Source organism: Ammospiza nelsoni, chromosome 18 (assembly GCF_027579445.1).
Source record: "Ammospiza nelsoni isolate bAmmNel1 chromosome 18, bAmmNel1.pri, whole genome shotgun sequence".
Lineage (NCBI taxonomy): Eukaryota > Metazoa > Chordata > Aves > Passeriformes > Passerellidae > Ammospiza > Ammospiza nelsoni.
In genome coordinates, this window is record NC_080650.1 from 9,772,852 (window position 1) to 9,787,882 (window position 15,031).

Below are 15,031 nucleotides of genomic sequence, written 5' to 3' on the forward strand. Positions count from 1 at the left end.
CACTTGTTGCTCTTGCAGACAAAAGCTTCCCTTCCCCTCGCGCGAAACGAAATAAACCCCCCAAAAACCAGGTGATGCTGTCGCCCTGAGCAACTCGGGACCCCGCAACTCCTCCCCGAGCATCCCTTGAACAGAAACGAACGCAAAAGAAAATAAAAATTAAAGGAAAAAGCGGCGGGCCAGCGGATTTTCGGCCTTGCCCCCCCGGCCCCCCAGCCAGGTGCGTACTCACTTCGCGGCCCAGGTACAAGCCACCCTCAACAATAGAGGCGCGTTGTTTTTTTCCCTCTGTGCCAAGCACAAGGCTGGAGCCAATTTAGATATGCTATAAATTAAGAGGTTACCATGGTTACCGCCCCGCCATTGGCCGCATCCCGGGTGACGCTGCCCTCGGCGTCACCAAATCTGAATAAGGATGCGCGAATTACTAAGGCGGGGGACAAAGCTGGCGATGGGGACAGCATGAGAGTGGCGGCGCGGCGGCGGCGGAGCACAGCGAGGCACCGGGGCTGCCGGCTGCTCGGGGGGGTTCATGCAGGACCCCTCCCGCTGCCGCAGAGCCCAGCAGCAGCGCGGCCGCCGCTCCGCCGCCTCCCGGGCCGCTCCGCACGCACCCACCGAGCCCCGTTTCGGGGGCTGCTCGGTGCTGCTGCTGCTGCTGTTGTTGTTGTTATTTCTCGGGGGTGGTTTGGATTATTCTTGGGGGGGGCATCGTTTTTTCCCTGCCGTCGTCGAGGCTCCGGAGAGAAGAGGGGGAAGAACTTGACAGCAGCCCCGCTGCCCTCCCCTGAATTTTTTGTTGTTCCTTCTTCTGTATTTTGTTAGTTTTTGGTTTATTTCGTTCGGGTTTTATTTTCTTTTGGTTTTTTTTTTTTTAATTTTTATTTTATTTTTATTCTCCTTTATTTTAATTTATTTTATTTCTTTTCATTTAATTTCATTTAATTTTAATTTTTTCCTGCCTTTTTTTTCTATTTTATTTTATTTTTCCATTCTTTTCCCCCGCTTTTTTTTTTGTTTGTTTGGTTTTTTTTTGGGGGGGGGAGAGGATTTTTTTTTTTTTTTTTTTTTTTTTTTTGATTTTTTTTGGTTTTTATTCCTTTTTTGCCGCCTCCGTGTGCCGGCGCGGGGCTGGCTTCTCCTTTCGAGCGTCTCCATCCCCCGGCGGAGGTTATGATGGTGCATTGTGCGGGCTGCGAGAGGCCCATTTTGGACCGCTTCCTGCTGAACGTCTTGGACAGGGCATGGCACATCAAATGCGTCCAGTGCTGCGAGTGCAAGTGCAACCTCACCGAGAAATGCTTCTCCAGGGAAGGGAAACTCTACTGCAAAAATGACTTTTTCAGGTGAGTCCTCACCCCCACCCCAGCGGAGGGAGAGGAGTTTTGGGGAGCTCATGGGGGTCCCCTCCTGTCCGTGTGTCCGGGGAGCCCCGGGGGCACCCGGCGGCCGCTGCTGCAGCCCGAGGAGGGGGCGGCGAGGCTGCGCCCCCTCCCCATCTCCCCACACCTTTCCCCGCATCTCCGCCGCTGCCCCCGCCCGTCCCGCGGCTTGCGGTGACAGCGGGCACCGGCCTGGCACTGGGGTGACACCGGGCACGGGCCTGGCACCCCCAGCTCCCCCCGCACCGCAGGCCCCGCTGGAAGCGGTGCCCAAATCCCCCCTCCCTGGGACCCCGCGCCTTAAACGCCCCTAATGAGCGCGATAAGGCCGGGAGGGAATTCGGGGCCGGCGAGGCAAAGGGGGGGCCGTGACTTATGGCTCCTAATGCTGGCACTACATCAACGTCACGGCCGGCAGCGACACGGGCACCGCTGGGGCCGCGGCCCGAGGGGGACAGGGGACCCTGCGTGGGCACCCCGGGCCTGGCAGCCCCCGGGGACAGCCCCTGCTCCCCGTTCTGCGGGCGGAATTTTTGTTTCTGTGAGGGTTTTTGTTTGTTTTGGAGGTTGGTTTTATTTTTTCCTTGTTTGTTTTTTTCTTTTTTCTCGTAGCATTATATTTTTTTGTTTGTTGGGTTGGTTTGGGGGGCTTTGTTGGAATTTTTTTTTTGTTGTTTTATTTTGCTGTGGGTTTTATGTTTTGTCCTTGTTGCTTTTTATTATTATTATTTTTTTGGTGGGGGTTTGGGTTTTGGTTTGTGGGGTTTGTGGCAGGTTTTGGTTGTTTGGTTTTGTCTCTTTTTTTTTTCCTTTTTTTTTTTTTTTTTTTTTTCCTTGGGAGATTCCTAGTCGATTCAGATTCCCTGGAATTAATTTTTTCTTTTATTTTTTTTTTTAATTTTTGTAAAATCACCTGGAAAAAAAAAAAAAAAAATCACACCTAAACCCAGACCCGCTGTGGGAAGGAAAGGAAAACCGGAGATTTACAAAGCACTCTTCCCGACCTGAAAAAACTCCCTCTCGGCTTGGGGAGCGGATGGGGGATTTGGGACCATGGGACGCTTTGGGGAGCGCAGCTCCCTCCTCCGCCGCCCGTTGTTCTGATCCCCGCACCCGCCGCTCCTTTTCCCGTCTCTCCGGCCGTGATCAGCCCCATTTTCGGGGATTTTCAGGCCGGAGCCCCGGGAAGCACCGGCTGAAACGAAACCCTGCCCTGCCCTCCCCTCCCGCGCGTCCCCTCTGGGGCCAAACCCGTGCGAGGATGTTCGTGCGTGTCCCCCGCGCCTGGGGACACCCCAAAGCCGCGCTCTGCCCGCAGCCCGGCCCCAGGGCTGGCGGGGATGAAGGCTCTCCTCATCCTCGCCCCGCAGGTGCGGTTCGCCCGTTCCCCCAAATCTTCCATGGGGACAATGGAGGAGATCCCCCCGGTGCTGGAGGAGCGGGGCTCCCGCGGGGGCTTGGGGAGGGGGGATCGGCGCAGAGCACACACACAGCCCCCGCCGCAGCCCGTCCTGCCCGGGGCTCCAGCTCTTCTCGCTTCTCTCCCCTTCCCAGGAGGTTTGGTACCAAATGCGCCGGCTGCTCCCAAGGGATCTCTCCCAGCGACCTCGTCCGGAAAGCCCGGAATAAAGTGTTCCACCTGAACTGTTTCACCTGCATGGTGTGCAACAAGCAGCTCTCCACGGGCGAGGAGCTCTATATCATCGACGAGAACAAATTTGTTTGCAAAGAGGATTATTTGAACTCTCCCAGTTTGAAGGAAGGCAGCCTCAACTCAGGTACGAGCGGCTCAGCCCGCCCAGCGCTCCGTTCTCGCCGCCGGGCAGGAGGTTTGGATGTGTGGGGTGAGGGGTCGGCCCGACCCCCGGTAATCCCGGCCGCGGTAATCCCGGTACCGGCAGGAGGGGCAGCGCCGAGAGCGCCGGGCACAAGCCCCGAGCTGCCCGTACCTCCCGGTGGAGGCGCCCCCCGGCCGGGCAGGACGTTCGGATTGGGCTCTCTACAGTTGTGGGGTGAGGGGCTGCACCCCGCAGCCCATCGGGGAGGGAGCGATGCGGGGTGAAAGGCTCGGAGCGGGTGGAAGCCTCGGTGACGCCCCCGTGGGACGCGGACACGCGTGGGGTGCGCTCCCCGCCCCAGCCGCGGCTCTGCCCATCCAGCGGGGCTGCGGGGCGGGGGGAGCCGCGATGCCCCCCCCGAGGGCTGCCCCGGGAGCCCCCCACTCCCTCCCTCCCTCCCCAGAGCCCCCCTGAGAACGTGGCCGCTCCCCCCGCACCGCGGGCCTGATGCTTCGCCTCCTTTCACCCAGAGGCAAAGCTCCCATTTGACTTCCTTGGAAGCTGTCTCTGCGTCAGGAGAGCAGGGCCAGGCCCCCTCCTGCTGTCCCAGCCATGCCGGGCGCCCCTGCTCACCCCCTTCCGTGGGCTCTCTCTCCGTCCAGCACCCGGGGCCGGATCCTGCCACGCCAGTCAGTGGGGCCGCTGCTGTGAGCGAGGCGAGTAGAGCTTGGCCTTGGGGGGTGCTGGCTGAGGGTCCCGGGGGGAACACGGGGCCTGGGGGCGGGGAGGTGAGCCAGGCTGGACACAGAGACCGGGGGGCTCCCCGAACCCCCACAGGGCCCGGCTACGTTTTTCCCGGCGCGGGGATAGAGGGGGAGCGCGGGGGGCAGCGCGGGCATGGGGGGCACCCCCTGCCCAGCTCCCCCCACAGGGCTGGAGCGGTGCCCGGTGGTGTTGGGGGGCGATGCTTTGGGGGGGCAGAGGCCGTCTGCACCCCTCGTGCTCTCCAGCACCCCCAACCCCTCTCCGGGCAAGCAGAGGGGGACAGGAGAGGGGGGTCAATGTCTCCCCGAAGTCATCCACCCCCCCCCTTTCCTCTCTGGGTCTCCTTTACAGTGTCCTCATGTACAGACAGGAGTTTGTCCCCGGATCTCCAGGACCCCATGCAGGACGACACCAAGGAAACGGACAACTCGACCTCGTCGGACAAGGAGACCACCAACAACGAGAACGAGGAGCAGAACTCGGGCACCAAGCGGAGGGGGCCCCGCACCACCATTAAAGCCAAGCAGCTGGAGACCCTCAAAGCCGCCTTCGCCGCCACCCCCAAACCCACCCGCCACATCCGGGAGCAGCTGGCCCAGGAGACCGGCCTCAACATGAGAGTGATCCAGGTGGGACAGACAGAACGACAGGGGGGGGTCCCGGGGGGGGCACAGGGGGTCCCGGGGGGAGCCCGGACGGTTCCGGAGTGGGAACGGGCCAGCCCCGTTTGTGACAGTGGGAACGGGCCAACCCCGTTTGTGACAGTGGGAACGGACCAACCCCGTTTGTCCCTTCCAGCACCACCTCAAACCCGCCCTGCAGCCCCCCCACGCTCTCGTGGGTGAGCGGGGATCCCCCAGCCGTGGGAAGGGATGAAACACGAGGTGTTTCATTCCCGAAACGCGGGGCCGAACAGGATCCCCGGCGTGCCGGGAGATGGATGCTCCAGCCTTGCATCCACCGCGCTCTGCAGGCAGCCGGCACTTCCTCACCGCGCTGCCCCCGTGAAGAAAATCCCTGCGGAAATGTAGGGATTAATGGGCTTTAATAGAGGCATTAATAGGGGAGGACTCTCCGGCTTTGCCGGCGGCGGAGCTGCGATTCCCGGCTCCCGGCAGAGCGGAGCGCGAGTCCCGCAGGAGCGCGCTGTGCCCGTCCCCCCGCGCTGCCCCATCCCCGGGGGAGTCCGACAATAATCCAGGCGCCCCACCAGGCTGCTGAGGCGAGCGGTTCCGGAGGAGCAATGCCCGTGGAGAGGCGGCCACATCTCCCCTTTCCCTTTTATTCCCATCCTCACCGCGGGCTGTTCTGAATCCCTGCCTGCTGCCGCCGGGGCTCATCCCCCTGCTCCCGCTTTCTGCCTGCTCCTGCCATAATCCAAACCCCCTTTTTCCTTCCCACGTTTCCTCCCTTCTTTCCCTTATCCATGGGGAAAATTTCCCCCTCCTGCCTTTTCCAGCTGCAGGGGCAGAGAGGCTGAAGGTGTGCAGCTGCGGGAAGGAGGGGCAGAGTTTTAAATAACCTGGTTATTAGCGGTGTCCCCATGTACTTTTTGAGCAGCAGCAGGAAAGGGGGTCGGTGTTGATTTAAAAAAAAAAAAAATAGATGTTAGAAAAGCCGTGTGGGTGCAAGATGGTGAGCCAGACGGGTCCCTGCTCGCCCACCCGCGCTGGGCACTGACCCCAGCCCGGCCGCAGGTGTGGTTCCAGAACCGTCGGTCCAAGGAGCGGCGGATGAAGCAGCTGAGCGCGCTGGGCGCCCGCCGGCACGCGTTCTTCCGCAGCCCCCGCAGGATGCGGCCCCTCGGCGGCCGCCTCGACGAGTCCGAGATGCTCGGCTCCACGCCCTACACCTACTACGGAGGTGAGGGACCGTCCCTGCCCTGTCCCCTCCTGTCCTTTGTTCCTCCCATCCCGTTCTCCGCGGCTGTCCCCTTTCACACGCGTGCCCGGCCCCACGCACCCCACGCCCCCCCGGCATTGCGGGGCCCCTCTCCCGCGAACAAAGCCCCAGCTGCGGGGCTTTTGTCCCCCTTTCAGGCCGCATTTGCTGCAATTACCTCGCGGGCCCGCAGCATATGGAGGGTCAGTGCGGGCCGGCCGCCCCCGCTGCCCCGGCGGCCCCGCAGAGCCCCCCCAAAATCTGCGCTTTCAAAGCCTCCCATCTGACCCGCGGCTTTCCAGGCACCCCTTGTTGCTCTGCAGTTAGTGTCCAGATCCCTTCCAAGCTGCTTAAACACATATACTAATTCCACATTTTATATATACTTTAATGTATTTTTCCTACTACATATATATTAATGTATTTTTCCTATTATATATATATATTAGTGTATTTTTCCTATTATATATATATTAATGTATTTTCCCAGATTATATATAATTTCCCCAATATGCATATATATTTTCCCATTATATACATTTTCCCCGTTTTATATTTGTTTTTGCTCATTCTGTTTATAGCTATATTTTCCACATCCCCTTTTTATACACATATATATAAATATATGCACGTTATTTTTTCTCCATTAATTAAGCACTAAACTGAGCCCATTTTCTCGGCCCTTTCACCTCTCCCAGCCCGAATTCGCTGCTCTTCCGCACCCCAAAGAAAGGGTACTAGAGAGGATGGGCAAAGAGAGGATGATGGGCAGTGCAGCTCTTAGGATGGGCTCATTCCTCCCAGGTTGGATTTAAATCCCAGCCGTCCTTGGGGTCCCCGTTTGGGGGCCAGCAGAGCGTTTTGGAGGGGACAGCACGGGTTTGGGGCGCAGAGGGATTTCGGGAGACCAAATCCATCCCTTTTCCCCCCTCCCCACAGATTACCAAGGTGACTACTACGGGCCGGGAGGCAACTATGACTTTTTCCCCCACGGGCCGCCCTCCCAAGCCCAGTCCCCGGCCGACTCCAGCTACCTTCAGAACTCAGGACCCGGCTCCACACCCCTGGGACCCTTGGAGCCCCCCCTAAGCGGACACCACTCCTCAGAAAACCAAAGGTACACGGATATGATCTCGCACCCCGACACCCCCAGCCCCGAGCCGGGCATGACGGGCTCGCTGCACCCCATTCCTGGCGAGGTCTTCAGCGGGGGGCCCAGCCCGCCCTTCTCCATGTCCAGCAATAGCGGCTACAGCGGGGCTCTGTCGCACCCCAACCCGGAGCTCAGCGAGGCGGCGGTGTGGTAGGCCCGGCCCGGGCACGCGTGTGCGTGTGCGCAGGGGGAAAAGCCCCCCTGGTCCCCCCAGCCCACGCGTGTCCCCTCCTCGCCCCCAGCAGGGGCTCCCCCGCCGATGCCCGAGCGCATCGCGGCATCTCCGCCCGCCCTCCCCATCCCGCACCCCGGGAGCTTGGGGCCACCCCGCTACCTCCCCCCTCCCGGCAGCTGCCCCCCGAGGCTTTTTGGGGGGCGGTGAGGGGTGCCCAGCCCTGCAGAGCCCGCCGGAGCCGGCCCAGCGCCTCTCGGACCAAAGCTGAACTCGCCTGGACACGGGTCCCGCACCGGGGAGGGGCTGCGGCAGGGCTGCCCCTGCTCATTAGCGTCCTTTTTAATTATCCCCCGCCACAGGAAAGGGGGGGAACGGGGAATAGCAGGGATAACCCCCCCGTGGCCCCTCCCTGGCCTCGTTTTTATTGTTCCCGTTTCACCCCCGAGGGGAAGGTGGGTTTGGAGCCGGATTTTGGAGCGGTGGGGACGATGGGGCTGAGCGGGGCCAGGCCCCGGTGGCTGGCTGAGATTGGGCTCCCACGTGGTGGAACAGACACCAGAAAACAGGAAAAAACAGAACAACAACAAAATAAAACCCCAAACAAAACAATAAACCCCCGAACTAAACCAAGCCAAGCACAGCAGCAGAAATTTCACCCGAGCCTCGACGCCGAGTCCCGCCCCAACGATTCCCAGAGGCTCCGCCAATTTAAGGATGTATTATAGTTTTTGCTTCTAGTTTCTTTATTTTGTATAAAGGAGAAACAAATAAAGTATGTTTTTGTGTTTACTGATTATTTATTGTACTTTAGTCATCGGAGGCTCCGAATTTTTTCTATTTTGAAGGCAGGGAGGGGATGGCGCCGGGGAGGGGGGTGAGAGCATAGAGAGAGGGGGGGAATAAAAGGAAGGAGAATGGAAAAGGAAAGGAAAAAAAAAAAAGTTGTTTTCTGAAAGCGTCGTGGGTTTCCTGTCCCCGCTGCCTCTTGCGGAGGCTGTTAGTGTGAATGGCTCTTGTTGTTCGATGTGAATAAAAAACCTTTTAGTTACCTACTGTTCGGTCACCTGGTCCCTTTCATTTTACTTTATTTGGATTTGTTTTAACACAAGCCCGTGAGGAACGCTGGCCGGGCTCCCCCAGCGCTGCCCTGGGTGAGGGATGTGCCCCTGCACAAGGTGATGCTGCTGCATCCCCATCCCTCCCCAGTTCCCCCCAGTCCCACAGCTCCCCGGCACTGGGAAGGGACACATTACCCAGCTCAGACAGCACAATGCACAATTTCCTTCTCCTGGGGGGCACCAAAACCCTCCCAGAGCAGCCCCAATGGGGAACACCCCAAGCTGGGGTTCAGCAGTGCCAGCAGCAGCTTTTGCCCCATTTTCCCTGTGGGATCTCCTCCCCAGCACCGCAGTTCACTCCCCTTCTCTCCTGCTTTCTATCCCTCAAGATATAAAAATAAAAAGTCCCAGGCAGGCTGCAGCTCTGAACTAATATTTAAAATGCAAAATCATGGCAGAGTTTTTCACCCCCCCACCACCAGCCCCCCTGCTCCTTGTCTTGCAGTAAAACGATATAAACAGAATAAATTACCTTCCCTTGCTGGCTTACCAGAGTCCCTCTCTCCTGACCTGAATTTTAAGTCCTGGCTCGGTTGTAGCAGGGAGCAGCGATGATTTATGGAAAGCCAGCCACAGCTCTGCATATTTTCTCTGTTCAGCCAAGTGCTGGAATTTATCCTTCCTGTGCCATTACTGGCATTAATAACGGGGTGGCCAAGGAGGCACACTGAGCCCCCTCAGCCAGGAGCTGGGGCCAGCACAGACATTGGGGTTCCCTCACCCCCCATCCCCAGGAAAAACACCTCCTCCCTTTTCCCAAAGGGGGAAACTGAGGCAGGAGCACAGCTGGCTGCTCCAGCACTCCCAGGCTGTCAGTGTTAGCAGGCAAGGGGGAATTTTCATAAGGGCAGGGTGATGTGTTGGTAAATAACCCACTCACAGCATCATTTTGAGGAGTATAAAATGGTGAATCACGGGGTGAACACTAGATATTATTACTACTATTATTATTATTATTAATTCAGAATTCAAGGCATAGAGCTGAGGGTTGGTTTTAGGCTGCTGGGACACCCCATCTGTGAGACCTGGACAGAAGAGGCTGCAGGAGGGATGGGGATGATGCTCCAAGCTCCCAGAGGATGGGACTCAGCAGGAGCAGCCATGCGAGCAGGGAAGATCCCAAGGAACAATCCCTGGCACAGAGCAGCTCTGCAGCTCCGAGCTGGGTGCAGGAGCCCAACCCGGGGTCCCCATCACCCCAGAGGTGCCAGGAAGGCAGCACACTCAGGATTCCTGCCTGTCCCCAGCTGCAGAGTGACACAGCTCACCCTTGAGGGTGTCACAGGCACATCCAAAGCCCCCAGCTGGCACCCAGGTGAAGGTAAGGAGGGGGAAGTCTCCTTGCTGGGTCACCCCAAACCCTCCAGCCTGCCCGTGCCACCCTCAGCAATGACCCCTCTGTGCTGAGGAATCACCATGGGGAGCTCCTGACTGCCCTGACTCCCCCTCAAACAGAATAACGGGAATAAATTCCTTTTAAAAGCTATTCCATTTTGTTTTTCGTTTCTTTTCCTGACCTTCTTGCCTTTTTTTTTTTTTTTTTTTTTTTTTTTTTTTTTTTTTTTTTTTTGGGGAAGGGGGAAGGTCTGCAGAAGGTGGAAAGTAATCAGGTTTTGGACCCGGGATAAAAAATAGCCCGAGTAGGTTGGGCTGACTCCCTATAATTAATAGTGTGCCTCGTAATAGGATTCTCCAGCCTTCGGTGCTCCCTGGAAACACCTTTTTACATAAGGTATTGCTCACGACGGAGTGGCAGAGCTGTGATTTATGGGGGTTTGGCCTCCACCGAGCACCTGGGAAGGTGCAGGGCAAGGGGCTGAGGCAGGGAGGGGTTTCAGGTCAGGATGTGTGGGGGGATGTGGGTGAGCTGCTCCTGGGGCTGGCACCCTTCTGCTGCAAAGGGAGGGGGATGAGAGGGGTTGGGGGCAGAAAAATGCTTCTCTCCCTGCCCGAAGCACAGGGCACAGGCTTAGCAGGGGAACCGCACCAGCAAATCGGCAAAATCACCCGGAATGGGAGGAAGGAAAGGGGAGAAAAGGTGGGAGGACACGAAAAGAACCCCAGGAGGCGCCACAGCAAAGGGCTAAAGGCAAACACAACGCTACAGAGAGAATCCCTTTCTCTCTTTCCTGGGGGAAAGGGAGAACGGGAAAAAGAGTGGGATGGGGGAAAAGGGGGATCTTAGGGGCTCTAGGATGGGGTACATCCCCTCCGCATGTCAGAGCACCTCGGAGCCCGCGGGTGTTAAACCCGGCCGGGGATTCCCGCGGATAAACCACCCTAACAAGAGCGCTGTTCTCGTCTGGCCACGGCCAACGTGGCAGGAACGAGAGAGGATTGTAATAATTAATAATCATTACAATAATAATGCATAAAGACAGTAGCACAGTAATTAGTCAGAGAGGGAGCGTTTGCTAATTGAGGAGGGGAGCTGCAGCCTGGGGAGGGAGGAGAGAGGGACACAGGGGAATACCTGGCACGTCCCAGGGGAAAAATGGGATGTGTGGGGGGCTCCAGTCCCCCCTCAGCACAGGCACCACCCCCGTGCCTCAGTTTCCCCCTCCCTGCATGGGCGCTGCGTGCTGTAAAAAGCTGCATGAGGAGCCCCGCGTTCCCAAGCTTTATTTCTGTTCTTTGGGAAGGAAAGCGAGCCGGGCGTGCCAGGCGGGCTCTGCCCGGCGTCAGTGCAGCCCCAGCTGGCTCTGCAGGGCCCGCAGCCGGCCCGTGTGGATGTTGCTGCCGCCGCACACCACGAGCAGCACGGGGCGCAGCGGGCTCGGCAGCCGCCCCTCGCTCTGCAGCCGCTGCAGCCGCCCCGAGTACAGCACGGCCAGGGGGGCTCCGCACGCCGGCTCCACCAGCGCCCGCTCCTCATCTGCGGGGACACAGCGGGGACGTGCGGCACACAGCGAGGGACAGCTCGCCCGGCACACGGCGGCCCCAGTGCCCGGCGGTGTCCCTGTCACCCTGACCCCAGGTCCGGCGGTGTCCCTGTCACCCTGAGCCTGGCAGTGACCCTGTCACCCCAACCCCAGTAGTGTCCCTGTCACCCTGACCTCAGCAGCCCAGCAGTGTCCCTGTCACCCCAACCCCAGCGCCCGGTGATGTCCCCGTCACCCTGACCCCAGCATCCCGCAGTGTCCCTGTCACCCTGACCCCAGTGTCCCCAGTGCCCGGCAGTGTCCCTGTCACCCTCACCCCAGTACCCCCCGAGCTTGGCAGCGTCCCTGTCACCCCAACCCCAGTGTCCCCAGAGCTTGGCAGTGTCCCTGTCACCCTGACCCCAGGCTCCGGCGCTGTCCTTGTCACTCCCGACCCCGGCGGTGTCCCTGTCACCCTCACCCCAGTGCCCAGAGGTGTCCTTGTCACCCTGACCCCGGCTGTATCCCTGTCACCCCGAATCCAGCACCCCCAGGCTCCGGCAGTGTCCCTGTCACCCTGACCCCAGCGGTGTCCCTTGTCACCCTGTCCCCGGCGCTGTCCCTGTCACCCGGCTCACCCAGGAACTGCTGCACAGCCCTCACGGCCTCCTCGTCCTGCACCACCTGCGAGATCACCTGGCACTCCCGGGCACATTCCAGCGCCCGCGCCGCCACCGTCTTGGCTCCCAGGCAGGTGGCCACGCTGGGACACAGGGACAATGCGGTCAGGGCGAGGACACCGGCGAGCCCTGCCAGCTCCCTGCACGCCCGGCTGCTCACCTGGTGATGTCGGGCAGGGTGACGAGCCGGCCGGCCTTGAGCGCCTCGTGGAAGCTGTGAGCGCCCAGCGTCTCGGCGGCGATGACGGGGACATCCTGCCAGCCCACCTGCTGCAGGCCGGCCACCACCCCGGCCAGCAGCCCCCCGCCACCCACCGCCACCACGATGGCGCCTGGCTTGTCCTCCAGAGAGTCCTTCAGCTCCCGGACCAGGCTGGCGTGACCCTCCCTGCAGGGGCAGGGACGGGAGGATGCAGCCCGGGGGCTCCCCTGGGTCCCGGGATGGGGACAGGGACAGGAGCTGGGGATGCAGCCTGGGGGCTCCCAGGGATGGGGACAGGGACAGGAGCTGGGGATGCAGCCCAGGGACTCCCCAGGGATGGGGACAGGGACAGGAGCTGGGGATGCAGCCTGGGGGCTCCCAGGGATGGGGACAGGGACAGGAGCTGGGGATGCAGCCCAGGGACTCCCCAGGGATGGGGACAGGGACAGGAGCTGAGGATGCAGCCTGGGGGCTCCCAGGGATGGGGAGGAGCTGGGGATGCAGCCCGGGGGCTCCCAGGGATGGGGACAGGGACAGGAGCTGGGGATGCAGCCTGGGGGCTCCCAGGGATGGGGAGGAGCTGGAGATGCAGCCTGGGGGCTCCCCTGGATCCCGGGGATGGGGACAGGGACAGAAGCTGGGGATGCAGCCCAGGGACTCCCCAGGGATGGGGACAGGAGCTGAGCCCTGGCAGCACTCACCACACCAAGGGGTGGTCGAAGGGGGGGATGATGACCCAGCCCTCTGTCTTAGCCAGCTCCTGGGCTCTGCTGTTGGCATCATCCCACACCTGGTGAGGGCAAGGGGGGCTCAGCTGGGCTCCACAGAGCCCTCAGAACCCCGGGTGGGTCCCTTGTCCCTGCAGGGCTGGGGGACACCAGAACGGGTGAGGGCTTCCAGGGTGACCCTGCTGTGCTGCAGGGGATGCAGGAAGGTGACATTTTGGGGTGGGGCTTGCACCAATGAGCAGCTGAGGTCAGGCTCAGCCCTCTCTGGACCCCCCCAGACCCCAGTTTTGGGGGTACCTTGCCGTAGACCTCGACGGTGGCGCCCAGCTCCTGCAGCTTGCGCACGGCGGTGGGGCCGCTGCTGCTGGGCACCACCACGGTGATGGGCATCGCCAGCTCCCGCGCTGCCAACGCCGCCGCCAGCCCCGCGTTCCCTCCTGCCCAAAGGGAGGGGGCTCAGCCGCGGCTCGGCCCCCCCGCACATCCCCACATCCCCCAGGAGCATCCCCAGCTCGGGGCGGCGTTACCTGAGGAGCAGACGAAGTGGCGGCAGCCCTTCCTGGCAGCCTGAAAGGAGGAGAGGAACAGGGGAGGGGGCGGCTGTGTGCCCGCACTGTGCCCCCCGCGAGGGCAGCAGCACCCCCCGCACACCCCGTGCCCACACTCACAGCCTGGCACAGGTGCCCGATGCCCCGGATCTTGAAGGATCCCGAGGGCTGGACGTTCTCCATCTTCATGAAGACCTTGGTGCCCGCGGCCTTGGAGAGGGACAGGCTCTCCAGGACGGGTGTAACGATGTGGAAGGGCTTCTGGGGCTTCTGGCCCTCGGCCGGCTGGGCTGCCATGGCCTGGCAGGGGACGTCCTGCCAGGGACAGGCGGTGGAGTCACCAGCTGCTCCGATAGGGACAGGGCTGTCCCCAGTGTCCCCTCCCATCTCTAGGATGCAGCAGCTCTCCCTGGAGGATCCCAGCACTGGCTGTGCCACCCCCTCCTGCACCCTGGCGGTGTCCCCAGCCCCGTTGTCCCCAGGTGCACAGCTTGGCCTGTCCCCAGGCTGGGGTTACCTGCTGTCCCGGGAGATGTCCCTGCTTGTCCTCACCCACACACAGAGGGACAGGTGACATCTGAGGGGCCGTGCCGGTGTCCCCAGGCCGCCGTGCTCAGTCAGCCAGGGGGCAGGGCTCGGACATTGCCCCGGCTGCTCGCTGTTTGCTCAGCCCTGGGCGGGTTTTACAGCCGGTGACCCGCGGGGACAAACACGTGTGGCCCTGCCAGCTCTCACATGCCCTGGGACGGGATGTGGGCTCCCAGGAGATGGGGGAAGAGGAGAGGCAGCTCACAAATAAGTTTGGGGGCCCTCAAGGGTTTGCACTGGGTATTATCTGGTCCACACAAAAACCATGTACCAGCAGATTTTAGGATTTTTGCCCTGGTGTAGCCAGGGCAGCCTGCACACCCCAAACCCCCAGCCAAAACAGCTCTCATTGCCTCCAAACAGCCATCACAGCCCTCTGCTCACCCTGCCAAGCCCCACCCCATGGCAGCTGTTCAATTCTCTCCCAGGTTCCCATCTCCAGCTGGGGGAGACCCCCGGGATGAGCCCCCCATCCAGCTGGCCATGTGGGCACCCCATGGGCAAAGATCCCTTGGGGAGGGGCTGTCCCGAGTGACCCAGGCAGGGCTGGCCCAGACCCAAGGCCCAGCAGCCCCCAGGCAGAGCAGGCAGAGCCCCCTCCCTCCCTCTGGGACCCCTCCTTGTCACCCAGCCCTGGTAAAAGTCCTACCTCTGCTCGGAGGGGCTGGTTCTGTGCACAGCAGGCAGGGAGGAGGAGGAGGAGGAGGAGGGTGGGATCTGGAGGAAGGGCCAGCCTGGCCCGCAGCCCCGCAGCCGCAGGAGGCTCCTCTGTTGTTCTTGGCAAGCTGGAGCAGCCTGGAAGCAGAGGGCACAAGGAGTCCTGAGGGAGGGACACTGAACTGGCACCAACACAGGCCAAACTGGGAGCACTGGGAGCCCCACAGTGTGCCAGCTCTGCCCCAGTGCCAGGGACACTGCACTGGGACAAACACAGGCCAAACTGGGAGCACTGGGAGCCCCACACTGTGCCCAGCTCTGCACACAGCAGTGAAAACACAATATGGGATTTCAGTGCCCTGACCCAAACTGGGCTGCAAACTCCCCAGAGCAGCGGTGCTGGCAGGCAGAGAGCAGGGACAGAGCTCTGGGGCTGCCCTGCTCCTCACGGGGCTGAGCTTTGGGGCCAACAGAACATCCCTGGGCTCCTGAGAGCAGCACAGAGCACAGCCCTG

At 60.9% G+C, this 15,031-nt stretch overlaps 2 protein-coding genes across 3 annotated transcripts; one reads left to right on the forward strand and one right to left on the reverse strand.

Moving 5' to 3' along the window:
• Positions 1-1,173: 1,173 nt before the first annotated feature.
• On the forward strand, positions 1,174-7,113 carry LHX5 (LIM homeobox 5). Its single transcript, XM_059485115.1, has 5 exons — positions 1,174-1,346; positions 2,937-3,160; positions 4,277-4,554; positions 5,623-5,788; positions 6,746-7,113. Exons 1-5 carry the CDS (start codon positions 1,174-1,176, stop codon positions 7,111-7,113), a joined length of 1,209 nt encoding a protein of 402 aa, XP_059341098.1.
• Positions 7,114-9,743: 2,630 nt separating this feature from the next.
• Positions 9,744-14,703, reverse strand: SDSL (serine dehydratase like). Of its 2 annotated transcripts, XM_059485116.1 has the most exons (9): positions 14,509-14,564; positions 13,789-13,943; positions 13,392-13,586; positions 13,251-13,290; positions 13,021-13,160; positions 12,697-12,785; positions 11,954-12,181; positions 11,752-11,876; positions 9,744-11,127 (listed from the first exon to the last, which is right to left on the reverse strand). In XM_059485116.1, the coding sequence occupies exons 2-9, from the start codon at positions 13,846-13,848 to the stop codon at positions 10,934-10,936; spliced, it is 1,071 nt and encodes a 356-aa protein (XP_059341099.1). In that variant the 5' UTR covers positions 13,849-13,943; positions 14,509-14,564; the 3' UTR covers positions 9,744-10,933. The 2 variants fall into 2 exon arrangements, with proteins under 2 accessions (XP_059341099.1, XP_059341100.1); XM_059485117.1 differs by lacking the exon at positions 13,789-13,943 and having other exon boundaries at positions 14,509-14,703.
• Positions 14,704-15,031: the final 328 nt, after the last annotated feature.